Consider the following 27,943-nt stretch of genomic DNA (forward strand, 5'->3'; position numbering starts at 1 on the left):
TTCAAACTGCCTTTTTTAAGCATGGTTCTTTTAGACTTGAAGACTTAATTATTAGCCCCCTAAGAACTTTTGAAAATTTCTGAAAAATCTGCCCAATGTTTGCAATAATCATGACATTCTCGGTAGTAAAACATTCTTCAGAAGCATTTTGGTACATTTTTTAGGGACCCTGAAATACTCAGTCATGGAGTGTAAGACATTCTTTAGACTAGGCTTTGAGACCAACTTGGGAAGGCCTCCTTCCAACCCTCAAAAGTCACCAATTGGATAGACCTTGGTTACATTTGGATAAGTGAACCCAAAAAGCATTTATATAGCTGAAATAGCTCAGGTGGGAGAGCGTCAGACTGAAGATCTGAAAGTCCCTGGTTCGACCCCGGGTTTCAGCACAACTCTGTGAACTCCTCGATCAATCTAATAAACCTTCTGTGGCTCTTACAATATTGACATGGTCTCCCTGACCTGCCAGCCTAGCCGTAGGAATCCTAGCAACAGTTGTTACAAACCTTTCCTCCATTTTTAAATTTGGACACCGTTACATGGTTTAACGGTGTATCGTTCCTAAAGCCAATGTTTGGTCTTTAACTGACCCTTACATTGGGCTGTTTCAAACACAAATTTGTAGCCTTAGGGGTATTTTTTGGAATGTATAACTTGAAACTGAGAGTAATAAAACTGGGCTCAGTGTGATGTGAGGGTGCATCTAACAGACCTACAGCAAAAGATTAACCACAACTTTCATACAGATACACTGTCTAACAATTTATGTTTAAGGTATTGAGGTTAAACCTTCAGATGATCACATTTTAATGCTCTCCCACCAGAGCTAAAGTGGATGTGAGGGATGTTTTTGGATTTCAGTTTTTCAAATGAAACAGAAAAAACAATCGCTGTTGAAAACTATAAATACAGTTGAAATAAAGGTTCCAACGACTGCTGCAGTGGGGCAAAGGGATGTCTGTAGAGAAGTGTAAGGAGGTCAGCATTAGTTGCCTGAAGAGGGACTTGAACCCTGGACCCTCAGATTCAAAGTTTGATGCTCTGCCAACTGAGCTACCCAGGACCTTTCAAAGCTGATTTTCCCAACATCTGAGAGAACAGCCATATTGTCAATCTCAGGTGAAGGTGAATTAGTCAGCATGTTCAGTGACAAGCTGGGAACTGTCAAAGCTCAAGCTCGCTAATTGCTTGAATCTAAAGCTCATTTTTGACAGTTAGGCCAGTTTTACATCGTCATCAACAAAGAAGGTTTTGCCCGAAAAAGAAGCTCCTCTCCCGAAGTTGCCAACTCTGAGCTGGATTCAACTCGGAAGCTCCCCAGAATTTTCCTAGAAATATTTTGCTTAAATTTTTACTGGAGGTTAGCTGCAACAGATAGAGCTGGTGAAGGCCCAGGCTGCAACAAATAGAAGGTCACTAGATTATAAAGTCCAACAGAAGCAGTCAGTAAAGCCTTGTTTTGGTAGTAAGCCTAATGTAAACTGTGTGTTCCTTTTGCGTAAGATGTGTACAATATACAAGCTGTACTACAGTAAAACTGCTCTTTACATAGGGCTTGTGGTGCAATGGATAACCCGTTTTGGGAGGTGGGGGGGTTGCCCACATATGCGGTCCTCTCCAAGGTTTCTCATAGTCATCAATGTCACTGTCACCGACGTCCCACTGGGTGTGAGTTTTTCCCTGCCCTTATATGGGCTCTACCGAGGATGTCGCTGTGGTTTGTGCAGCCCTTTGAAACACTTGTGATTTAGGGCTGTATAAATAAACATTGATTGATTGATTGAGGTATCCATAGAGGCCAAGGTCCTAGCGGTAAGGATTTTGAACGGACATCCTCAGGATGTCAGACATTATTTTTATTCTGTTTTGAATGACATCACATAAAAATATAATTGGCATTCCTTCAAGGTAGATTTGAACCAGCTCCCTAAGTATTTTTGTACGTACAACTACAGTCCTCGCTCTACCAACTAAGCTATCAAAGGGTCTCATGAGATCCACACTTTAGAATTCATGTAATTCATCTGCACACATGTAATTGTTTGTAATAATGGAAGCATCAGCTCAAATAAGTTTTTCAAATTAAATACAGGATACAGGACTGCTGCAGGGGGGGAAAAGGGACGCCTTTGCAGAAATGTAAATAAGTTAAAACAGCCACCTGAACATGGACTTGAACCCTGGACCTTCAGACTAGAAGTCTGAAGCTCTGCTGACTGAGCTACCCAGGCTCTTTTCAATACTGTTTTGCCCAACATCTGATAGAATAACCATATTGGCAAACTCAGATGAAAGTGAAATAATTAGGATGTTCAAGCTGGGAACTGTCAAGCTCAAGCTTGCCAATTGCTTAAACACAAACCTCATTATTGACAGTTAAGCCAGTTTTGCATCGTCATCAGCAAAGAAGGTTTTGACCAAAAAAGAAGTTTCTCTCCCGAAGTTACCAACTCTTAGCTGGATTTAACTTGGATGCTTCCCAGAATTTTGCAAGAAGCATTTTGCTGAATTTTTTTAGAGACCCTGAAATGCTCAGTCATGGAGCGTAAGACATTATTTTTGAGCTCCCGGGATTCAAGTACCTGTTCTGCTGACCAATACTAGGCTCTGAGATCCCGGTGAGAAGGCCTTCATCCAGCCCTGAAAAGTCACCACCCGGTTAGATCTTGGTTCCATTTGAAAAAGTGATCCCAAAAGGGATTTGTAATGCCGAAATAGCTCAGTTGGGAGAGCATAACTCCAAAGATCCCTGTTTGGACCTAGGGTTTCAGCACAGCTCTGTGTTCTTTTTAACCAGTTGTTTTTACTAATAAGCCTAATGTGGCTCTTACACTAGGCAGCACGGTGGAAGAGGGGTTATTGTGTCCGCCTTACAATACGAAGGTTCTGAGTAGTCTTGGGTTCAATCCCGGGCTCGGAATCTTTCTGTGTGGAGTTTGCATGTCCTCCCTGTGACTACATGGGTTCCTTACGGGTACTCCGGCTTCCTCCCACCTCCAAAGACATGCACCTGGGGATAGGTTGATGGGCAACACTAAAAAAATTGGCCCTAGTGTGTGAATGTTGTCTCTCTATCTGTGTTGGCCCTGCGATGAAGTGGTGACTTGTGTAGGGTGTACGCTGCCTTCCGCCCGATTGTAGCTGAGATGGGCACTAGCGCTCCCTACGACCCCAAAGGGTATAAGCGGTAGAAAATGGATGGATGGATGGGTTCTTACACTACTGAAATGGTTTCCCTGACCTGCCAACTTTGCTATTGGAATCCTAACATCAGTTGTCACACACCTTTCCATCCATCCATCGTCAACCGCTTATCTGGAATCGGGTCGCGTTTTTTTAATTTAGACAAATTGTTTAACGGTGTATTGTCCCTTAAGCCAATGTTTGGTCTTGAACTGACCCTTAAATAACTTGAAACTGAGAGTAATAAAGCTGGGCTCAGTGTGACTTGAAGGTGCATCCAACACACCTACAGCAAAAGATTCACCACCTTTTCATTCAGTTACACTGTCTAATAATTGGAGTTTCAGGTAATGCTTTTAAACCTTCACAGTGTGAATACAAACTCTTTTGTTCCGCCGCCAGCCAAACTTATCCTAAACCTATCACCAGGCTGAGTTCATCTTTCTGTGGCCAATCACGTAACTGGATCCGTCTTTTCAAACACCTATCAAATCCAATTCCAGCTTTTGTCTGCCCAATCACGGCACAAAGTTAGTTTTTTAGCATCTCCTGTGTACTGTAGAAGCTGGTTCTTCAATTATGGCATGTTATTACAAATGTCTGCAACTCTGTCCAATAGTTAATTAGATTTTAACCAATTTAATTCCTAAATGAAAACTACAAGCAGGACCCTCTGATAGCTCAGTTGGTAGAGTGAAGGACTGTAGTGGCTGATGCTGACATCCTTAGGTCGCTGGTTCAACTCCAGCTGGAAGGTTTTTTTTCTCTTATTTTTATGTAACGTCATTTAAAAAAGAATCATCATTATGTCGGACATCCTAACTTAATTGGTTCGATGAGACATAAACATATGCACCTGGGGATAGGTTGATTGGCAACACTAAATGGTCCCTAGTGTGTGAATATGAGTGTGAATGTTGTCTGTCTATCTGTTTTGGCCCTGCGATGAGGTGGTGACTTGTCCAGGATGTACCCCGCCTTGCGCCCGATCGTAGCTGAGTTAGGCACCAGCGCCTCCCGCAACCCCAAAGGGAATAAGCGGTAGAAAATGAATGGATGGATGGAGACAGAAATTTCCCCAGAACATTAGGTATTAGCACACTGAATGAGATTCTCTTACATGATGTCATTCAAACAGAATGTGGCTTGAACAAATCATTAAACATTAGACATCAGGAGAGCAAAGCCATTATCAATCAGAGGATGTTGCTACAGCCGTGATCGTATAGTGGTTAGTACTCTGTGTTGTGGCCGCAGCAACCCCGGTTCGAATCCGGGTCACGGCACTTTACCCTTTCTTCAAACTGCCTTTTTTTGATGATGATTTCTGAAAAATAGGTATTTTGTTCCCTATGGTAAGTAGTTGAAGAAGATGTAACACCAACCAGGTACTCAAAATATCTATTATGTGTCATTACAGTATTGGCTTTGATGCATGATTTAATATGACTGATGTGTGCTTTGTGCTGTTACTTTATCCCTTGGTAAAATTGCATTAGAAGCTCAGTCAATAGATCAACAGTTTATTGTGTTTGTTTTAAACAACATTAATCTGCCAAATGTTTGCAATAATCATAACATTATTGGTAGTAAAACATTCTTCAGAAGCATTTCGCTTAATATTTTAGAGACCCTATTATGCTCAGTCATGGAGCATAAGACAGTCTTTTTGAGCTTCTGGGATTCAAGTAGCTGTTCTGCTGACCAATATGAGGCTCTGAGATCCCCATGGAAAGGCCTCCTCCCAGCCCTTAAAAGGCACCAACAGGGCAGACTTAGGTTACATTTAAAAAAGTGAACCCGAAAAGAATTGGTGTGGCTGGAATATCTCAGTTGGGAGAGTGTCAGTCTGAAGGTCCCTGGTACGACCCAGGTATTTCAGCACAACCCTGTGTTCTTCTTAACCAGTTGTTTTTACTAAGAAGCCTTCTGTGGCTCTTACAATACAAAATTGGTCTCCCTGCAGCCTGGGTCTCTGGATTTGGAATCATTTCTCAGAACTGCTGGCACGGCTTGTCAGCCATGTGATTGCCCTTGACTTTCTTCTGGACTTTTCTCTTTACTTCCAGATTCATACAGCTGTTGAGGTTTCTATTTTGTGTCAACCTCAAGACACACAAGACATTATTTTGATTCTTTATGGTTTGTCTGAACATACTTCCAAATAACACACATCATACATCACAAACAAAAATAACAAAAAGACATCATAAATTGTAATGGCCAAAGAGGTCTATCTATACATAATACATAATCCAGTCACAATTAACTTGTGCTCAGCTGGGAAAGTAATCATATATACTTATTATGTCATCCATGTAATTATTATGAAACTGTTGCAGGCGTATTAAATCATGTTAATATTAAAAATAAATGTAAAGTAAATGAATGGGGGGATATAAAAGGCCTCCGGTTCTATCAGACCGGGCAGAAGCGGAGGCAGAAGCGGAGGCAGAGGCGGAAGCGGAAGCAGATGACACACCCCATTGAACACCTGTCAGTCACAGCGTTTTGACCACGGAGCCACTTTATGGAAGTATCCTCATTTTTTGACTATTGTTGTGACTTCCCATTGGTCTGTGGAGAACCTAGACAACACAGACTCTTACCAGGGGCACCTTTGAGTTGGACGCACAGATGGGGGGCCGTGAGTACACAGCCATATTTGATGTTCAAACTCATAAACTTTATTTTTTTTTTTGCAAATAATAATAAACTTAGAATTTCATGGCTGCAACACGTGCCAAAGTAGTTGGAAAAGGGCATGTTCACCACTGTGTTACATCACCTTTTCTTCTAACGACATTCAACAATCTTTTGGTAACTGAGGAAACTAATTGTTTGAGCTTTGAAAGTGGAATTCTTTCCTATTCTTGTTTTATGTAGAGCTTCAGTCCAAAAGTCCGGGGTCTCCGCTGTCGTATTTTACACTTCATAATGCGCCACACATTTTCGATGGGAGACATGTCTGGACTTGCAGGCAAGCCAGGAAAGTACTCGCACTCTTTTACTATGAAGCCACGCTGTTGCAACACGTGGCTTGGCATGGTTTTGCTGAAATAAGCAGCGGCGTCCATGATAACGTTGCTTGGATGACAACATATGTTGCTCCAAAACCTGTACGGACCATTCAGCATTAATAGTGCCTTCACAGCTGTGAAAGTTACCCAGGCCTTGGGCACTAATGCACCCTCATACCATCACAGATGCTGGCTTTTGAACTTTGCGCATATAACAATCCGGATGGTTATTTTCTTCTTTGTTCCAAAGTTTCCAAATATAATTTGAAATGTGGACTCGTCAGACCACGTAACACTTTTCCACTTTGCATCAGTCCATCTTAGATGAGCTCGGGCCAAGCGAAGCCGGCGGCGTTCCTGGGTGTTGTTGATAAATGGCGTTCGCTTTGTATAGTTTAGTTTTAACTTGCACTTACAGATGTAGCGACCAACTGTAGTTACTGACAGTGTTTTTATGAAGTGTTCCTGAGCCCATGTAGTGATATCCTTTACACACTGATGTCGTTTTTTTGATGCAGTACCGCCTAAGGGATCAAAGGTCCGTAATATCATTGCTTACGTGCAGTGATTTCTCCAGATTCTCTGAACCTTTTGATGATATTACGGACCGTAGATGGTAAAATTCCTGAATTCCTTGCAATAGCTCGTTGAGAAATGTTGTTCTAAAACTGTTCGAAAATATGCTTACAGAATGGTGACCATCGCCTCATCCCTGTTTGTGAATTACTTAGCATTTCTTGGAAGCTGTTTTTATACCCAATTATAGAACCCACCTGTTCCCAATTAGCCTGCACACCTGTAGGATGTTCCAAATAAGTATTTGATGAGCATTCCTCAACTTTGTCAGTATTTATTGCCACCTTTCCCAACTCCTTTGTCACGTGTTGCTGGCATCAAATTCTAAAATTAATGATTATTTGTAAAATAAATTTTTTTTATCAGTTTGAACATCAAATATGTTGTCTTTGTAGCATATTCAACTGAATATGGGTTGAAAATTATATGCAAATCATTGTATTCCGTTTATATTTACATCTAACACAATTTGCTAACTCGTATGGAAACGGGGTTTGTACTTGCATGAATTAACCAAAGGAAACACATTTTTAATCACATTATATGTAAATATGAACTTATATTTAGACATTGTATTTATTTACTCTAACCAACAATGAAATGATACAACATATATACAATGTGCTTCTGTCAGCAGCTACACTTTTCCTAACTAAGAGTTTCCGGCTTGTCTCCAACCCTTCCCCCACACATTCCTGAGCTAAGATCAAAGGTGTGTGCCTCACCGACACTCTCCTGTGAACAGACGGCATTTGTCTTTTGAGGCCTCCAATAAATACACAAAAAAAAGGTATTCTCTGAACATTTGTCATTAAATAGTAAAACATTGTAAAACAACAGACACTTTACTTTTGCTTGTCCTTATGTGTCCGCAAGATGATGTTACATTTTGGACACATGGATGCAGAATTTTACACCAGTAAAAGCAGCAAACCAGCAAACCAGTAATTACAGTCTTTAAATCATGTTGTTGTGGAATGATATTTATCTGATTTAAAGTCAAATACAGTTCATATACTTGTCTGTCTATCTGTGTTGGCCCTGCCATGAGGTGGTGACTTGTCCGAATGCAGCTGAGATTGGCTCAAGCACCCCCCGCCGCCCCGAAATGGACACGCGGTAGATAAATCATTTGTTGCTGTGCCTTTTTGTGTAGACGCCATGAAAACATGCATTTAGAATGAATCGTTCATGACTTGCCCATCACTATGATTCGTTGGCCCCGCCCCTAAGTGACGCATGCGCGGAAGATATGCGCTTTGCATCAAAGTCCTTCTTCACTCCACACACGCTTTTAAGCCTCAGCACATCTCCTCACATCGCTACAAATTACACTTTATTCATCCTCCGTGTCAGGATAAACTCCACTTGTCTCAGTCAATTTTGGAGATTATTAGGCCAGCTTGTTAGCAGCTAGCAAAGAGACGCGGATTTGATCAACACATCGCTTAGTTAAGATCAAGTGTGAGTGTAAAGTGTTGTGATTGTGTGAAAATGTGCGAAAGAACGATAGCAGAGTACAAAGAGGAACGTTTTCGGACAAAAGAAGAGAACAACTACTACAACTACTGGACGCTGTTTTAAAGAAACCTCAAGTTGTGTTACACAGAACAGGTTTGATTGCTTCTTTCTCTCACATGTTGAATAACTTTATATTTCATCATAAACATGAAAATAACGTGTTAGATTAATTTCAATCAATAGGTGCACTCAGACACATGATTGCTGTTGAGTTACTAATGTGATTATCAGACAGCAGTCATTTCCATTAGATAATGTCCAAATATAGGTGATTTGGCACACTTATAATTAAAATAACAAAAACAATTGTGTTTTTCATCAGATATGTACTAGTATTGTATGTGTGGATGGGGGCCCTGCTTTGGTAATAATGTGTACCCCTTTCAGAGATCACATTTAGTTCCACTTAAAAACATTCACATGATCCACAATAAGATGAGATGGAACAGTTGTGGAACTTTCTAACATGGGGAAAAAATGGGATATCGTTGGAAGCGTGATGTATGAGCAGACACCGTTTGGGTGTAACAAAATGGTGTCTGCCAATGTAGTTTACAATGTCATTACATCAGTAGTTGTCAAACTTTTTTCACCAAGTACCACCTCAGAAAATACTTGGATTTCCAAGTACCACCATCATGAACAGCATTAAAATACAGTAGCATAGTAGGCCTGAATTATTCTTTAAAAACAAGGAAGACACGTTATGTAACAAGTATATTTAATATTTTTAGTTACTGTAACATTACACACAGTTTGAACAGTAACACTGTGTTTGCATGTAGGAAACTAAAACAATGTACTTAAATGATACGCGGTGCACACTACATAGATTCTGGTGCGCACCAGATAGTTTTAGGATGCAGCTTCCTCAGTTGACCTCTGACCTAGTCCACGGAGATGACTAATGTCTGGTGGAGAAAGAGGAGGAGGAGGAGTGGGGGGTGCAGCCATGGCTGGGGGGGAGAAGAAGAGAGGGTGGCTGCGATGAGGAGTGGGGGTGGGGAGGACATGTGCTGGTTGAACCGGTTGAAGAAGTTGGCCTTCTCTATTGTCCCCCCTACTGCTCTGGTCTTTGTCTTGTGGACCGTGATGGTTTTCACACCTTCCCAGACCTCCCTCATGTTGTTCTGCTCCAGCTTCTTCCTGTAGCTGTCCTTAGCCTTCCTCACGCGTCCTTTTCATCTCCCGCTGTGCTTCTTCTTGTTGAGCACAGCTTTCACCTCCTGTGTTACCCAGGGTTTCTTATAAGGGTAGCACCGAACAGTCTAGCAGGGCAGGTCACGTCTACGCAGAAGTAGAGGTGATCCGTTAGATTGTGAGTCAGAACATCTATGTCCTCACCATGTGGAAACTGTGTACCATTTGTCTGTCACAGAATGACATCACACCAAGACATTCAGTGACAGTTTTCCAGTGTTTATCAGTGATTATTCTTTATGTATTTAGAATTTTGGTACAGTATCAACCAATCAATCAATGTTATATTTATATATCCCCAAATCACAAGTGTCTCAAAGGGCTAAAAAAGGCAGTAAAAACCTTTTGGACAAAGTGTTTGCTAGTGAAAATTTCTGAGATTTGTAGGTATATTCTTGGTTTCGTTCACATTTTCAGAATGTATAGTATTGTGTTTCAGAGAAATACTTTGACATTTTTGTCAGGTTGAAACACCGATGACATCTATTAGACAAAAAAAAGAAGTAAATAAATCAAACAGAGACAGGTTTCAATTTAGCTCATGAGGAGAAACGTCTGTGCTGCAACTTCGTACAGTTTCCCACCACGCTCTGACGAGGGAGTTCCACTTGTCCTCTTTTATTTGGGCCTTTTTTGATTACATAGCTGCAGCTGTTTCTAAAGGGAGGGGGGTCGTAAACTGCTGTCTCACTCTGTTATAAACAGTTCTACGAAACGGTGCCTGGAGCTGCTTCAGGTCTGCTCCCTTTCCACTTTGTAAATCTCGGGCCAGGACAAGGTCTTCCTGTGGCTGTCAATAGATCAAAGAAACCAACACCTCCATGTCGCATCCCATTGCATACAGTGGAGTTTACAACCCTTTTGTTTGATAAGATGAAAAACAGCTTTTGTCTTCTCGCAGGGGACCTGAACTCAATGGAACACAAAGTTGTGTTATAACTCATTTATACAATTATTCTGACAATTTTGTTATTGTAAATATTATCTGGAATCAATTTTTGGTAGCAGCAAAGTGGTAATTTGGGTAGTTTTTTGCTCTAAAAATTGTATTTCAACAAGTAAACAGTACAGTAGGTACTTGATTTATATATATTTAAGGCCTCAAAATCAAGAAGCATCTCCATCATCAGAGGCAAACTGACAGAACAAAGGTTTCTCATTGGTGAAGAACCCATTCCAACTGTGTCAGAGAAGCCAATTAAGAGCCTGGGAAGGTTGTATGACTCAAGTCTGAAGGACACTGAGCAAGCAGACAAGGTAAGGCAAGAAGTCACCAAAGGTCTGAAGAACATTGACAGATCTATGCTGCCTGGGAAGCTGAAAATCTGGTGCCTCCAGTTCGGGTTACTACCCCGCCTCATATGGCCACTAACCATGTATGGTATCTCCCTCACCAGACTGGAGAAAATGGAAAGAACAATCAGCTCTTACGTTAGAAAGTGGCTAGGTGTCCCTTGATGCCTGAGCAGCATCGGCCTGTATGGTCATGGGTTACTTGAACTGCCTCTCTCTAGCCTGACAGAGGAGTTCAAATGCTCCAAAGTGAGGCTCGAGATGACCCTAACAGAATCGAGGGATACTGTGGTCCGAGCTGCTGCTCCAAATCTGACAGCAGGGAAGAAGTGGTTAGCTAAGAACGCAGAACAGCAGGCAAAATCTACTCTTCACCACGCTGACATCGTGGGCCAAGTCCGGCATGGAAAAGCCGGATTGGGTCTTGGAGAGAAAGGACCTTCCTGGAACAAGGCATCCTCTGCTGAGCGGCGCAAGCTGCTCGTGACCGAGGTCCGTCGACAGGAAGAGTCGAATAGATATGCCAAGGCTGTGGCGCAAGCTAAGCAGGGCCAGTGGACAAGGTGGGAAGGGGTGGAGAAACGGAAGATCAGCTGGAGGGACAATGGGGGGATGGAATCGAGTAGGGTAAGTTTCCTACTTCGAGCAACCTATGATGTCCTTCCCACCCCCACAAACCTCAACCAATGGCTGGGTGAAGATCCATCATGCCCCCTGTGCTGAACACCGGCGACACTCAGACACATCCTCACTGGGTGTAAAGTGAGCCTCTCCCAAGGACGATACACCTGGAGACACAACAAAGTACTCGAATACTTAGCAGCAACCCTGGAAAGCAGGAGAAAAAACAACAACTCCTTGCCACCCAGGACACCCAACCTGAATATGCCAGTTGCCTTTGTTCGAGAGGGGCGACGAAGCCAACAGAAGACACCATCAAGGCCCAGGTTGGGATAGCTGGAGGTAGCCCTGGACTGGCAGATGCTGGTGGACGTGTATAAAAAAACTCATCGCTCCACCAGGGACAGCAATTACCAACTTGCGGCCTGACCTAGTCCTGTGGTCCAACTCCCAGCACATCGTGTACTTCGTTGAACTCACAGTCCCTTGGGAGGATGCTGTGGAGGAAGCTTTTGAGCGGAAAAAGCTCCAGTATACAGAGCTCGCTGCAGAGGCTGAACGGCGAGGCTGGACAACACGAATCTGCCCCGTAAAAGTTGGATGTCGGGGCTTTTTGGCAACATCAACAATAAGGCTGTTGAGGGACCTGGGAGTTGGCGGTCAAGCTCTACGTCAGGCCATTAAGAAACATCGCGGGTGGCAGAGCGGAGCAGCCAATGGCTCTGACTAAGGAGGAAGGACCCCAACTTGTCACCGAAATAAATCAATACTCATGCTGAGGCTGGTCAGTTGCAGAGGGGGGTGCTTCTGGGACGCCAGAATGCACCGCTGAACCTACTTGAAGCGTCGTGGGCCCAGTCAGCGGAACGTCCGTGAGAATAAGAGCCCACTTGAAAACCTTAATGATGCGTCTGCCCAGCCTGCAGCAACACAGGTAGTAAGTCAGTGTCTTTAAGTCTTCAACATGGGAGGTATGTGGCACTTTGGATTTTAACATTTTGTCCTGTGTATTTGGAAACATATGTAATGCCCATAAGAGTATTCCAGTAGAATATGCAGAGATAAGATGTGTCGATATCAAAATGTTACTTAAAATGATTTTTGGGCAGCAACAAAGTTTCCATTTGGGTAGATATTTGCTCTAAAAAGGGTATTTCAACAAGTAAACAGTACAGTAGGGACTTGATTTTGATATATTTAATGCTCAAAAGGGTATTCTAGTAAAATAAGCATGTGTAAAAATGCGATGTGTAAACATCAAAATATTTTGTCGAATGTCTTTTTGTCCGACAATATTACATTTAATGACAATTTTACATAAATTAATACATCCAATCCTGTTGTAAATATTTATCATGTGCAGGAAGAAACAACACTTACAGCTGTGTGTATCTTCCAAACAAGAAAGAGGTTTTATCACATCAACATGGGACTAACAACACTCCTTTAAATCTCATCAATGCCACAGAAGAGGCAAACTGTCCTTTTCCGGGCACGATAAAGTCTTAAATAATATGCATGGTGGATGTCCGGTTGTGCCCTGTGGAAATTATAAATAAAGTGAGCAAGTTGTAACTAATCGATGGCCTCGTCATGTTGTAACTAATCGATGGCCTCGTCATGCCGACCAAAGTGAAAGGTCTCCCCTGCTCTCCTCGACCACGGTCTGGGAGCCGACAAGCAGGGAAGGAGTAAAACAGTACTTGCAACGTGGGGCCTCCCTGTTTAAAGCGTCACCTTTATTGATAGTTTTGAAGCCCTAATACCCCCATATAGTACTTCACACCCTCATTATTAACCAGTAGAATTCAGTTTGTTTTGCTTTTCTTCCTCTTCAATATGTTATTGCTTGTATGCACTTTGTGTGTGCGCCTCGACCCTGTAGTCAATCAGAGAGTGGAAGCGATACTTTTCAAAGGGGGTATCGTACCGTGTTTCAATTTATTGTAACGTATATAATGTAATGTATTGTGGCCAAACAGCTCAATTTGTGTTTCATCTGACATCACAAGTACAAAGATAAGACATTCTGGAGGAAAGCTCTATGGTCGGATAAAATAAAAATGGAGGTGTTTGGCCACAATACCCAGCAATATGTTTGGAGGAGAAACGGAGAGATCTTTAATCCCAGGAACACCATCCCTACCGTCAAGCATGGTGGTGGTCGTATTATGCTCTGTGCCTGTTTTGCTGCCAATGGAACTGCTGCTTTAAATGAGACAATGAAAAAGGAGGATTACCTCAAAATTCTTCAGGACAACCTAAAATCATCAGCCGGGAGGTTGGAACTTGGGCACAGTTGGGTGTTCCAACAGGACAATGACCTAAAACACACGTAAAAAGTGGTCAAGGAATGTCTAAATCAGGCCGGAATTAAGGTTTTAGAATGGCCTTTCCAAAGTCGTGTGGACAATGCTGAAGAAACAAGTCTATGTCAGAAAACCAACAGATTTTGCTGAACTGCACCAATTTTGTCAAGAGGAGTGGTCAAAAGATCAAGCAGAAGCTTGTGGATGGCAACCAAAAGCGCCTTATTTCAGTGAAACTTGCCAAGGGACATGTAAGCAAATAGTAACATTGCTGTATTTATACTTTTTACCCAGCACATTTGTTCACATGTTCAGTAGACCTATAATAAATTCATAAAAGAAGCAAACTTCATAAATGTTTTTAGTGACCAACAAGTATGTGCTCCAATCACTCTATTACAAAAAAATAAGAGTTGTAGAAATGATTGGAAACTCAAGACAGCCATGACATTATGTTCTTTACAAGTGTATGTAAACTTTTGATCACGACTGTATATATATGCATGTGTATATGTATATATATATATCCATCCATTTCCTACCGCGTATCCCTTTTGGAATTGCGGGGCGTGCTGGAGCCTATCTCAGCTACAATCGGGTGGAAGGCAGGTTATATATATATATATATATATATATATATATATATATATATATATATACATATATTTATATATATATATATATATATAGTGTATATTTGTGTATATAAGTTCAGTTTAACAGTCCAGTTGTGATTGATTGAATGCCCTGAGAATTATACTAGATATTCTTTTGTAATTGTCACAAAATAACATGTAGTATTTTGTTAATTTCTTTACAAAAATATTTTTATTTTATAGATATTTTCAAAGTAGAATATTGACCTTAGGGCCCTCTGGCACCTCATGGGGGACCCGTAAAATCTGTGCCTCTTAAGACCTCATTGTTGGCTTTGTACGCTCATGTTACTTCTCAACTAGTCAAAGTTGATGCCAATCGACCTGTTTCTTCTTCTTTTTACTGAATGTGAAAGCAAAAGTGAGTCCACAAAGACTCGAAAATGAAATTTGAATTGGTAAAATCTTATCTATTTACATCCCAGCATGTGTTCGTCTTCTTGTGTCCTGCAGACGTCTGTGAAAAAGATCGTACACCTGAGCAACAGGAGAGGTCCTCCAGTATGGAGCAAAAGAGGTCACAGCACCTCCAAGTGATAGAAGAGGAGCCACAGCCCCCCCACTTTAAAGATGAAGAAAAACAGTGGCTGTCCCCCCACTTCATAGAGGAAGACAAGAGACACCTCATCAGTGTGAAGAGTGAAGAAGATGAGGTCAACGTTGAGGGTGAGGAGAAGAGAGCGGCAAAGCCTCCAAGCAGCAGCTCAACACAACACATGACAACAGAAGCTGATGGAGACCACTGTGGAGGATCACAAGCAGACAAGCTCTTAGCTCCACTATCAGATAGTGAGGACACAACGTCACACTCTCCTGACACTGATGATGAAGACTCTAAAGATGATAAGACATGTCACTTCAAATGTTCTCTCTGTGACAAAACCTTTAAATACCATCGTAATCTGAAAACACACATGAGAATACACACTGGAGAAAAACCTTTTACATGTTCAGTCTGCGGTAAAGATTTTACTCAAAAGCAATATTTGAAAATACACATGAGAATACACACTGGAGAAAAACCTTTTTCATGTTCAATCTGCGGTAAAGATTTTACTCAAAGGCAATATTTCAATAGACACATGAGAATACACACTGGAGAAAAACCTTTTGCCTGCTCAGAATGTGGTAAAAGTTATGTAACAAAACAAAGTTTAAAAGAACACATGAGAATACACACCAAAGAAAAACCCTTTTCCTGCTCAGAATGCGGTAAAAGTTTTGTAATAAATCAAAGATTAAAAGTACACATGAGAACACACACTGGTGAAAAACCTTTTTCATGTTCAATCTGCAGTAAAGATTTTACTCAAAGGCCCCACTTCAAATCACACATGAGAACACACTCTGGTGAAAAACCATACTCCTGTTTAAGCTGCCACAAAAGCTTTCGTCACCCAAAATCTGTTACAGTACACATGAGAAGACACACAGGGGATAAAGTGTTGAGTTGCAGTGTGTGTGGTGAAAGATTCTCTTATAAGTACCAGTGTAAGAAACACACGTGTGCTGGTGAGAACAGCAGCAGCAAATGAAGATGCAGGATTTGAAATAATCTGTCAAAACTTTGACTTTGACTTGCTAAAAACATCAGCACATATAACATGTGTGACATCACTGTTGTGTGTGTAACACAATCTTGTTAATATGATTCTAACATTTATAGATTAGACACTTCAGATTAGTGCTTTTATATCAAGTTAATATACACATTTGTGTACTTTAAAATGAACAGAACAATTTGACTGAGAAGGTGAGAATAAACTGTACAAAAATATGTTGCATACAATACACATATTATGTGTAGATATTCATAATTCACTTTTATACTTAGTCATAATTGTGTTGATATGTTTTTGAAATAATGAAGTATTACATATTTTATTTTGTAATTGTAGATTATCCCATGGATGAACTTCTTTATATGATGTACATATTTATTTTACATGAGTTCATACCTTTGCTTTTGAGTACAAATAAATTCCTCTTAGTTCATATTTACTGGTTCACATCTGAAAAACCATCTGGACCACTTCTGGAAGCATATTATTATTTACTTTATACATCATTTGAGCAGGTGTCTTTTATTCATGATGATTTACTTTTAAAACATGTGACTATGAATAATTTGTTGGGTCTCTAGAATCCATTGTATTATTGTCTTTATTACTCTCTTTTGTAATATGAATATTATTGTGTGATTGTTTTATATGTATGTCCCCAGGCCTTTATGCAATAAACAATGTATGCTTCAACTAAAATTGGGTACAATCAATGTAGTTAATATTTGTAAGTATGTATTTTATTCTATTTAGTATTGTACTCCATTTTTTATGTTTTCTTTATATGACTTAGATGTGGTGTCCGGCTTACTTCATCATCCATAATACCTCCTAAAAATGTGATTACCTTTATTCCTTTCATTTCAATATTATCCATCAGCATTTGTATTTTACATTTTTACAATCTCCAAATATGACATATTTAGTTTTAATGAAGTTTAGTGACAGTTTATTGATGTGCAGCCATCTTTTTATTGTCAAATTATCTCTGGATGAAATAAGATGAGAGTTAAATCAAGTGGTATTGAAGATGAAGAATGGAACATTATTATATTCATAATTACACTATATTAGTGACAATTAAAGACACTTTCAGCATATTAATTCGAGCAAAGAAAAAGAGAAAAGTGTAATATTCTAAACAATAAAAGAATGTTTATATCAGCAGTCCATATTCCAACATTGTGAAGCTGAGCTGTGGTAAAAACATATTCAGCTTTAAAGGCTTTATGAGAGTGATGTAATCATCAGAATCAGAAATACTTTATTAATCCCAGAGGGGAAAATAACATTTTCAGCACTGTTATAAACATGTGAATATTAAATGTAATAATATATTACATCAATACTATAATAAAGGTGTACGTTTGGGGGATGTGTAATATTTTGTTTGTGTATGAACATCCTGAATGTTTTCATAATAGAATAATTTTAATTAGTAGAGTGAAAACAAATTAGGTAGTAATAATAATAATGGTTTGTTTTAAGCCTGTTTATGAAAAATTAAAGATAATTAAACTACCAAAATGGAGCTTACATCCTCAGCGAGCTGAACTCCAGCTGTAAAGATGAGATAAATAATGTGGAAAGGTCAGAAGTCAAAATGTTTCTTCAGGTAATACATGGAGCGTCTGCTGCCACCCAGCGGCTGTTGGAAAGAATGCATACATTTTGTTTTGACGTCCTTAAAGGCCAACTGAAATGAGATTTTCTTATCAAAACGGGGATAGCAGGTCCATTCTATCCGTCATACTTGATCATTTCGCGATATAGCAATATTTTTGCTAAAAGGATTTAGTAGAGAACATCAACGATAAAGTTCGCAATTTTTGGTAGCTAACAGAAAGCCCTGCCTTTACCGGAAGTCGCAGACGATGACGTCACCCGTTGATGGCTCCTCACATCCTCAGATTGTTTTTAATGGGAGCCTCCAACAAAAAGAGCTATTCTTACCGAGAAAACGACAATTTCCCCATTAATTTGAGCGAGGATGAAAGATTCGTGTTTGAGGATATTGATAGCGATGGACTAAGAAAAAAAAAATCAAGTTTAAAATAAAAAAGGCGCTTGCATTGGGACGGATTCAGATGTTTTTAGACACATTTACTAGGTTAATTCTGAGAAATCCCTTAATTTTCTATTGTGTTGCTAGTGTTTTAGTAAGTTTAACAGTACCCGATAGTCGAAAGGGTGTATCTACGGGTGTGCTGACGCCAGTGTCTGATGGAAGTCGACGGCAGCTGTACGGACGGCACAAGCTCAGCTGATCTCCGGTAAGTGGCATCCTTTTACCACAATTTTCTCACCGAAAACTGCTGGTTGACATTTTGTCGGGATTCATGTTCACTTGACCACTCTGATCCATAGTAAAGTTTCACCTCAGGGAATTTTAAACAAGGAATCACTGTGTGTTTGTGTGCTTAAAGGCTAAAGCTTCCCAACCCCATCTTTCTACTTTGACTTCTCCATTATTAATTGAACAAATTGCAAAAGATTCAGCAACACAGATGTCCAAAATACTGTGTAATTATGCCGTTAAAGCAGACAACTTTTAGCTGTGTGTGAGCGCAGCGCTAATATTTCCTAAAACGTCGCGGAATGATGACACGTACATGTCATCATTCTGCGACGTTTTCAACAGGACACTTCGTGGGAAATTTTAAATTGCAATTTAGTCAACTAAAAAGGCTGTATTGGCATGTGTTGCAATGTTAATATTTCATCATTGATTTATAAACTATCAGAAAGTCTAAACATGGGCATTCTAGTTCTGTATTTTTAATCAGTGCATACATGCTTCATGCACTTCAGTCTTCACGGAGACAACAGTCAGTGGAAACTTGCTGAGATCAGCCTCCTCCTGCCCTAGAAGACACTCTCCCCCTCTTCCGCTTTAAAATAGGGGGGCTGTGGATCCTCCTTGTCTCCTTTAAAATATGAGGGCTGTGGATACTCTAAAGTGAAACTGTTCCCCTATAGATGAGGGAGACAAAACTTTTACCACATTCTGAGCACAAAAAAGGTTTTTCTCCAGTGTGAATTCTCATGTGTACTTTCAAATAGTGCCAATGAGTTAAACCTTTACTGCAGACTGAACATGAAAGAGGTTTTTCTCCAGTGTGTGTTATCATGTGTCTTTTCAAATTACGAGGAGATTTAAACGTTTTGTCACAGTGAGAACATGTGAAATGAGTGTTGTCAGTGTGACATGTCTTATCATCTTTAGAGTCTTCATCATCAGTGTCAGGAGAGTGTGACGTTGTGTCCTCACTATCTGATAGTGGAGCTAAGAGCTTGTCTGCTTGTGATCCTCCACAGTGGTCTCCATCAGCTTCTGTTGTCATGTGTTGTGTTGAGCTGCTGCTTGGAGGCTCCCCCCTTCCCCTCTCCTCACCTTCACCTTTGACCTCATCATCTTCACTCTTCACAGGGACACCAGTCACTGGCATCTTGGTGACATCAACCTCCTCCAGTCCTTCTAGATGCTCTCCCTGCTGACTGATGCTGTGTTCTTCATCTTCCTCTTTAATGTGAGGGGTCAGTGGGTTCTCCTCTTCCTCCTTAATGTGAGAGCTCTGTGGATCCACCGCTTCCTTTTTAAAATGGGGTGTCAGTGGGTCCTCCTCTTCCTCTTAAAAATGGGGGATCAGTGGGTGTTCCTCTTCCATTGTAAAATGGGGGATCAGTGAGTATTATTCTTCAATCTTAATGTGGGAGGGCTGTAGCTCCTCCATCTGCATCCTGAAGCTCCACTTCTGTTGCTCAGGGTGAAGATGTTCTTCACAGACATTTGCAAGACAAACACACCATCTCTGCTTAGTTACACAATACATTGAGAAAATTTTACATTCACTTAGGAAAAACAAGTTATCGTATGAACTGTCTTGAAATCTCAGTGACGCACAAACACGCTGCTCTTTACAACATTTTTCACAGGAAAAGAAAACAAACCAGGACGACAGGACTTTTTACTATGGATGGACGATATGGTTTAACATGGATTTTGCGACATATCATTTCATATAGAACTACTAATACAACCATTTTAAAACAAACCCATTGCCTCCTTGCTTGGCACTCAGCATCAAGGGTTGGGGGTTAAATCACCAAATGATTCCCGAGTGCGGCCCTCGCTGCCCTCACCTCCCAGGTGACGTTGGGGATGGGTCAAATGCAGAGGATAATTTCACCACACCTAGTGTGTGACTACCGTTGGGACCATGACTTTAACTTACATAGGGACTGTGAATGATTCCAAAAAGTGCAATTACCCTTTTTTTTTTTTCAAGATGGCACCGCTGTAGTGGCTGCTGCTCTTGTGTCATCCTTTTGTGTTTCCCTCTTGTTTTGATGTGTTATTATATACAGTATATATATATATATATATATATATATATATATATATATATATTTATATATTGCCTTTTGAGCTGGGACCCCTTGGGACTGTGTGACAAGGGGTGGCACTTTTGTGACCTCTGCGGTGCTTTTTTGTGGACTTCTGGATCTGCCTCCCGGGAGCCTTTTGGCCATGGAGACCAGCTGCTGGGTCTCTGCCACATCAGAATCAGTTTGGAGAGACTGGAGGAGATGCGGATGAAGAGACAGGGCTGTGGAGCTGGCATTGAGCGTCGGGACGGACAAGCTTCACAGTGTCTCGGCTGAATGAGCAGGTATCGGACACCTCAGTCTTTTTGGACGTATCCTCGCTCATCCATGCGGACAGGACACTGGCCGAGAGTTGGTTGGCAACCGAGAGTGGAGTCAGCTCTCTTGGTTGCTTTGTTGGGTCTGCTCCTGTCTCTGGCCATGCTCCCTCCACCCCAGCAGACCACGGCGTGGAACACTGCAGAGGCCACCACAATGTATATGTTTATTTTAATTTTTATTCATAGCTGTATGTAGAAGTGTCTGGTTGCATCAGCTACGCTACTTTATGTAAGCGTAAATATATACCTTGATGTTGCAGAAAAAAGACCATATGTTTTTTTAACCGATTTCCGAACTCTAAAAGGGTGAATTTGGCGATTGAAACGCCTTTCAATTGTTCGCTGTCGGAGCAATGACCTTTCACCCGTGACGTTACAACAGGAAGCAATCCGCCATTTTCTCAAACACATTACACACACCAAGTCAAATCAGTTGTGTTACTTTCCGTTTTTTCGACTGTTTTCTGTACTTGAAGACATCATGCTTCGTCGGTGTGTTGTCGGAGGGTGTAACAACATGATCAGGGACGGATTCACGTTGACTTACGCGGAGTGTGCTAATCAGACATATCAATGGTCACGGCATGCTAATCAATGTTAACATGCTATTTAGGCTACCTGTATATACTGTACATATTGCATCATTATGCCTCATTTGTAGCTATATTTGCATCCAGCCTTTCCCTCCACCCACATTTAATGCCAAACAAACACATACCAATCGACGGATTCAAGTACACCAGTGGTCAAAAGATGCGAAAGTCCCTCGTTTGTTCTGCACATTTTACCGACGATAGCGATGCTACGACAGAGATGGCACCGAGATGTGTGGATATCCTGCGACACTCAAAGCAGATGCATTTCCAACGATAAAGTCAACGAAATCACAAAGGTGAGTTTTGTTGATGTTATTGACTTATGCGTTAATTAGACATATTTGGTCACGGCATGACTGCCAGCTAATTGATGCTAACATACTATTTAGGCTAGCTGTCATTATGCCTCATTTGTAGCTATATTTGCATCCAGCCTTTCCCTCCACCCACATTTAATGCCAAACAAACACTTACCAATCGACAGATTTAAGTTGCTCCAGTGGTCAAAAGATGCAATCGTTGGTTAGAAGGCGATCGCTGAATTCGTCCTCGTTGACTTTGTCTGTTGTGATATGGCCCATTCAGCCCCCCCGCGCGCGTTTACCTGTACCCCACCTTTTTTGTTAGGGGCGCCGGAAGTTGGCAGACCCGTGAGCGATCCTGTTCTATCTCCCTGTAATGTTTGTCTTACCTAGAATAAGATTGCACTGAAAATTTGAATTTCCCCCCGAGGATTAATAAAGTATGTCTGATTCTGATTCTGAAATTAGAAAAACTGTCACACCTGGGTGACGTATTGTCTGGGTTTTGTTTGGTTTCATGTTGTCTTGTCATTCCCTGTTTTATTTTGAAAGGTTAACTCTCCCTCTCGTTTCAGGTCACTTGCCCTTCCTCTTTTTTCACTGGTCTGATGTCTCTTCTGATTGCCTGATTGTGCCCACCTGTGTCACCCTCCCTCATGTGTATAAATGTCTGGTCTTCCTCTTGTCTTGTGCCAGAGTATATAGTCTCGCTACGTGCCTCCAGCCTTGTCCACAGCCTTGAACCAAGTTTTGCTAAGTATTGCCTTGCCTTATTTATTGATTTCTTTGTTTCCTCTGAGAAAGAGTGATTTTGTTTGCTAAAGTTTTTGGTCAAGAATTTTGTGTCTAATTTCAGTGCTTTGCCTTCTTTTTTTCCCCTCCTCTTGGAGCGCTTTACTTTGTAGTTTTCTCAGCTTTTTATAGCGCACTTTCTGTTAAAAGTTTCTTGTCTCCTCTGCGTGAGTGATTTACCTTTTTTCAGCTAATCATAGATTGTTGTTCTTTTGTTAGAAGATTTGTGTGTAATTTTGCTATTGCCTTTTTCCTCCCTATGGAGTGATTTTCTGTTTATTGCGTTTTGCCTATGTCTTTTGTTATCATAGATTCCATAGCCGCTTTGCTTTAATCACTCTGTTCAAAGAGATTTCAAAGAAAACTGTCAAATAAAGCCTGTGTCAATTGTCCCGCTTCTGCACCTGAGTTTAGTAGCTGCAGGATTAGGTCTCTGCTTTTTGCAGATGATGTGGTCCTGGTGGTTTCAACTGGCCAGAAACTTCAGCTCTCACTGGATCGGTTCGCAGCCGAGGGTGAAGCGACTGGGATGAGAATCAGCACCCCAAAGTCCGGGTCCAAGGTTCTCGTCCGGAAAAGGGTGGAGTTCCCTGCCCTAAGTGGAGGAGTTCAAGTACCTAGGAGTCTTGTTCACGAGTGAGGGAAGAGAGGATTGTGAGTTTGACAGGCGGATCAGTGCCGCGCTGAGCCGGAAGGCAAAGCTCTCATTTTACCGGTCGATCTACATTCCCATCCTCACCTATGGTCATGAGCTTTGGGTTATGACTGAAAGGACAAGATCACGGGTACAAGCGGCCGAAATAAGGCTCTCCTTTAGAGATAGGGTGAGAAGCTCTGTCATCCGGGAGGAGCTCAAAGTAAAGCTGCTGCTCCTCCACATAAAGAGGAGCCAGAGGAGGTAGTTCGGGCATTTGGTCAGGATGCCACCCAAACGCCTCCCTAGGAGGTGTTTAGGGCACGTGCGACCTGTAGGAGGCCACGGGGAAGACCCAGGACACGTTGGGTAGACTATGTCTCCCGGCTGGCCTGGGAACGCCTCGGGATCCCCTGGGAGGAGCTGGATGAAGCGCTGGGGAGAGGAAAGTCTGGGCTTCCCTGCTTAGGCTGCTGCCCCAGCAACCCGACCTCGGATAAGCAGAAGAAGATAGATGGATGGATGTGCAACCCAACTTGGTGTTTCTTGAAAACAGCATCCAGTAGCTCATATTGTCATTCTTTCTCCTCTTTTGTTGGACAAAATTCCTCGTCGTACTCTGCTAGCGTTTTTTTTTTCTAACATCTCAAATATTTCTTCAACGGCAGGAGTAAGTCGCTGAGTCACCAACACGCACGTCATTTGTAAAGTAGACATGTTCACACAATAAAAACACTTTACACTTACATTGGATCTCTGCTTTGATGTGTCGATCACTTCCGCCTGTCTTTGTTAGCAGCTAACAAGCTAAGCTAACCAACAGGCTAGGCTAGCACGTCAAAGTGCACACAGACTAATGTATCCGCATACAAACAATTAATAACGACGTTTACTCTGTTAAACGACACACATGTGCACATGTACGTTGTAATTAAGACCAAGAAACCATAACAACCAAAACAACGTATTCTCCGCCAGACGCCATCTTGTTTTGTTCTTCCTCCTTTGTGACGTCTATGAGGTGTTCTCAACCGCGGAACAAATGTTGGCCAATTACGTGTTTCACTGGGACAATAGTGAGTGGTGCACACTTCCTTCAAACACGTGTTTCACTGGGACAATAGTGAGTGGTGCACACTTCCTTCAAACACGTGTTTCACTGGGACAATAGTGAGTGGTGCACACTGGGATGTGTAATATGGCTATGAGTTGTTGTTGTTTTGCTTTTTTTTGTTTGTTTTTTTCCCTTGGCCTCAGTCTGCACCCCCACTCCAGGGCCTAGGCTAAGACCGATTTTTTAATTTTATTTTAATCTTCTATTTTTTTCTCTCCCCCAACCCCCTTGTTTACCTGTATGTCATCTTTTTTGTAAGGGGCGCTGGAAGCCGGCAGACCCGTCAGCAATCCTGTTCTGTCTCCCTGTAATGTTTGTCTGATCTTGAATGGGATTGTGCTGAAAATTGTAATTTTCCTGAAGGAACTCTCCTGACGGAATAAATAAAGTACTATCTATCTATCTATCTATCTTCCTTCGCCCGGCCACAGAACAAAAAAAGTCCCATTTAAGAGTTGCTGGTGTAACAATAGGAAGAATATATTCCACTCCTCTCTTCTACACGCGGCTTATGAGGTAATATAAATTATATATTTTTATATTATTTCTCTTATGTACCTGATATGTTGTTCGAAGCTAACGTGCTAGCGTTAGCCTGCTAGCAAGCCTTTGTAGCAAATGTTAGCGTTCTTTTTTTTCTGAGGAGTGTATTCTATTTGTTCTCTATGAGAATTATATTGACTTATTTAATACTTTAACTGTTTTTTTTCTGTATTACAGTCACGCTTATCATCATTAAATATTTGTTACCAGAAAGGAACGAACATCTCGTAACTTAGGTCTGGAATAAGTCACATGTTATTGTAATAACAATAATACATTTTACTTGGTACAGCGCTTTTCAGTGCACTCAAAGACGCCTTACAGGATAAAAATTTAAATTATTATTACCCCAAAAGGAATAAGCGGTAGAAAAATGGATGGATGGATTATTATGACAGTGTAATATAATGTATTACACACACATTGTAGTGGTCTACTCTGTGCTGGTGCTAACTTTATTAGCAATAAATACAAATGATGTTGTTTGCACGCATTTCTATTACCTTGATGACATCCACCCATCCGTTGTCCTACCGCTTGTTCCTTTTTGGGGTTGGGGCAAACATGTCATGGAAATTAAATCAACTGATGCATGTTATTACGAATAAAAATTAATGCTCATTCAGTTAGACAAAAGTAAATATTTAATGAAATAAATGTTAAAAATTAAAAATGGCTTTGATATACTGTACACAAATTGAACACAAATTGAACATGCATCAATATTTTGTTTGTAATCAAAGCATGAGATACCCAAATATAATAGGAACATTAAGTGTGATAACAAATTGTCAATTATTCATTTTAATAGCAGAAGCTTGTACGCAAATTACATTAAGCACTTTTTAGAACAATTCAACGAACCCTTCAAAGTGATCGCTGTCACAGAAACATGGATCGATGATAAAAAATGAAAAGAGTTTGATCTGGAAGGGAATTAACTAAACCACATTAACAAAAGCAACATAAAAGGAGGAGGAGTAGCTGTGTACGTGATGAAGAACCTGAACCACAAAGTGGTAAAAAAAGAAGTGTGAGTTACACATGTATTGGGCACTAGTACACCCCTATACCATCACAGATTCTGGCTTTTGAACTTTGCGCCGAGAAAAATCAGGATGATTCTTTTCTTCTTTGGTCCAAAATATATGACGTCCACAGGTTCCAAAAACTATTTAAAATGTAGACTCGTCAGACCACAGAACACTTTTCCACTTTGTATTAGTCCATCTTAGATGAGCTGGGGCCCAGCAAAGCCGGCAGTGTTTCTGGGTGTTGTTGATGAATGGCTTTGGCTATGTATAGTAGAGTTTTAACTTGCACTTACAGATATAGCGACCAACTGTAGTTACTGACAGTGGTTTTCGACCTATGTGGTGATATCCTTTACACACTGATGTCGCTTTTTGATGCAGTACCACCTGAGGGATAGGAGGCCCATAATATAATTGCTTACATGCAGTGATTTCTCCAGATTCTCTGAATCTTTTGATGATATTACGGACCGCAGATTTTGAAAACCCAAAATTCCTTGCAATAGCTTGTTGAAAAATGTTGTTCGTATACTGTTCAACAATTTGCTCATACATTTTGTCACAAAGTGGTGACCCGCGCCCCATTCTTGTTTGTGAATGACTGAGCTTTTCATGGAAGCCGCTTTTAAATCCAATCATGGCGCCCACCTGTTCCCAATTAGCCTGTTTACCTGTGGGATGTTCCAAATCAATCAATCAATCAATGTTTACTTATATAGCCCTAAATCACTAGTGTCTCAAAGGGCTAAATAAGTGTTTGATGAGCATTCCTCTACTTTCTCACTCTTTGTGACAAATCTGTGCCAGATTTTTTGAAACATGTTCAATGCATCATATTCCAAATGAGCTACTTTTTGCAAAAAATAACATTTTCCTGTTTGAACCTTAAGTATATTGTCCTTGCAGTCTATCCAATTAAATATAGGTTGAACAGGATTTTCAAATCATGGTATTCTGTTTTTATTCACGATTTGTGCCAACTTTACTGGTTTGGGGTTTTGTAGAATGTATAAGTATTGAAATATGTCAGGAAAAACACAAAAACATATTGATCACTTGTGTATATAGATCACCTTATTCAAGTATAGAAACATTTGAAGAATGGATCAATGCAAATTACATGGACAATGGTCAAAATATAATGTTCTTATGTAGTGACTTTAATATTGACTTGTTGAACCCTAACAAGCAAATGTCCATTGATGACTTCATTGATACAATGTTCAGCATCAGTTTATATCCTAAAATCACAAAGCCAAGCAGAATCACAGGAAACTGTGCCACGCTTATTGATCATATTGTTACCAATGATTTTGATAACAACTCTACAACTGGTCCACTTATAACCGACGTTAGTCATCATCTGCCAGTTTTTGCAAAATATGATGAAAAGCTGAACATGGAAGACATTAATACATTTTGAAGAATTTGCACAGAGAAGAGGATGATTGTTTTCCAAAATGAGCTAGAAAAACAAACTTGGGACAATGTGCACAATGAAAATTATGTTGATGAATCATCTGAACATTTCTCAAACAAGTTCATAATTTTTTATGACAAACATTGTCCACACTGATAGTAAACAATACAATGAATAATAATAAACAGGAGTTGAACATGATCAGTAAAAAGTTTGATTAAAAAGGTGTGTCCTTAGCCCTTCTTTAAAAATACCAGCTGTCTCTGCAGTCCCGAATATCTCTGGTAGGCTGTTCCACAGGTGGGGGCCATAAGATAATATCGGACCCACTCTCTGTAGAATAGTCAAAAACAGATCAATCAAAATGGTTTATGACCTCTAAGCCACGCCCCCAGATTTTGATGGGATCAATAGGTCACTGACAGTATGATTTGACTGATCAATCCATTAAAGATGACCATGTATTTTACAGTCTGATACTAACAGTCTGATTTGTCAGATGTCAGTTGTTTTGAAAATCTATGAAGGATTTGTCTGTCATCTCTATACACCTAATATATTTCATTTAACAGTAGCCTGTATGTGAACTATACATTTTATAAAACTCTTAAAGGGGAACATTATCACAATTTCAAAAGGGTTAAAAACAATAAAAATCAGTTCCCAGTGGCATGTTGTATTTTTGGATTTTTTTTCAAAATTTTAACGGTCTCCGAATATCCCTAAAAAAAGCTTTAAAGTGCTTGATTTTCGCTATTTGCGATGCGACTATCCATTTCCGTGTGACGTCATACAGTGCTGCCAATGTAAACAAACAATGGCGAATAGCACAGCAAGATATAGCGACATTAGCTCGGA

The 27,943-nt window shown here is 40.6% G+C and overlaps 2 protein-coding genes and 3 non-coding genes across 5 annotated transcripts in view; 4 read left to right on the forward strand and 1 right to left on the reverse strand.

Annotated features, from left to right (window-relative positions):
* LOC133545570 (gastrula zinc finger protein XlCGF26.1-like) overlaps window positions 1-27,943 on the forward strand; it is a 384,938-nt gene that overhangs the window by 66,738 nt on the left and 290,257 nt on the right. The gene's annotated exons all lie outside the window — the stretch shown is intronic.
* Window positions 317-389, forward strand: trnaf-gaa (transfer RNA phenylalanine (anticodon GAA)). Its single transcript has one exon. It is a non-coding gene; the product is annotated as a tRNA-Phe (tRNA).
* trnaq-uug (transfer RNA glutamine (anticodon UUG)) lies at window positions 991-1,063 on the reverse strand. The gene has a single exon. It is a non-coding gene; the product is annotated as a tRNA-Gln (tRNA).
* Window positions 4,398-4,469, forward strand: trnah-gug (transfer RNA histidin (anticodon GUG)). Its single transcript has one exon. It is a non-coding gene; the product is annotated as a tRNA-His (tRNA).
* LOC133545599 (gastrula zinc finger protein XlCGF8.2DB-like) lies at window positions 14,854-16,123 on the forward strand. Its single transcript, XM_061891341.1, has one exon. It carries the CDS (start codon window positions 14,883-14,885, stop codon window positions 15,912-15,914), a length of 1,032 nt encoding a protein of 343 aa, XP_061747325.1. The 5' UTR covers window positions 14,854-14,882; the 3' UTR covers window positions 15,915-16,123.

The sequence above is a fragment of the Nerophis ophidion genome, linkage group LG28 (genome assembly GCF_033978795.1).
Source record: "Nerophis ophidion isolate RoL-2023_Sa linkage group LG28, RoL_Noph_v1.0, whole genome shotgun sequence".
NCBI classification, from domain to species: domain Eukaryota; kingdom Metazoa; phylum Chordata; class Actinopteri; order Syngnathiformes; family Syngnathidae; genus Nerophis; species Nerophis ophidion.

Excerpts from the sequence above, each read along its gene's own strand:
- LOC133545599 (XM_061891341.1), top strand. The coding sequence starts at position 14,883 with ATGGAGCAAAAGAGGTCACAGCACCTCCAAGTGATAGAAGAGGAGCCA.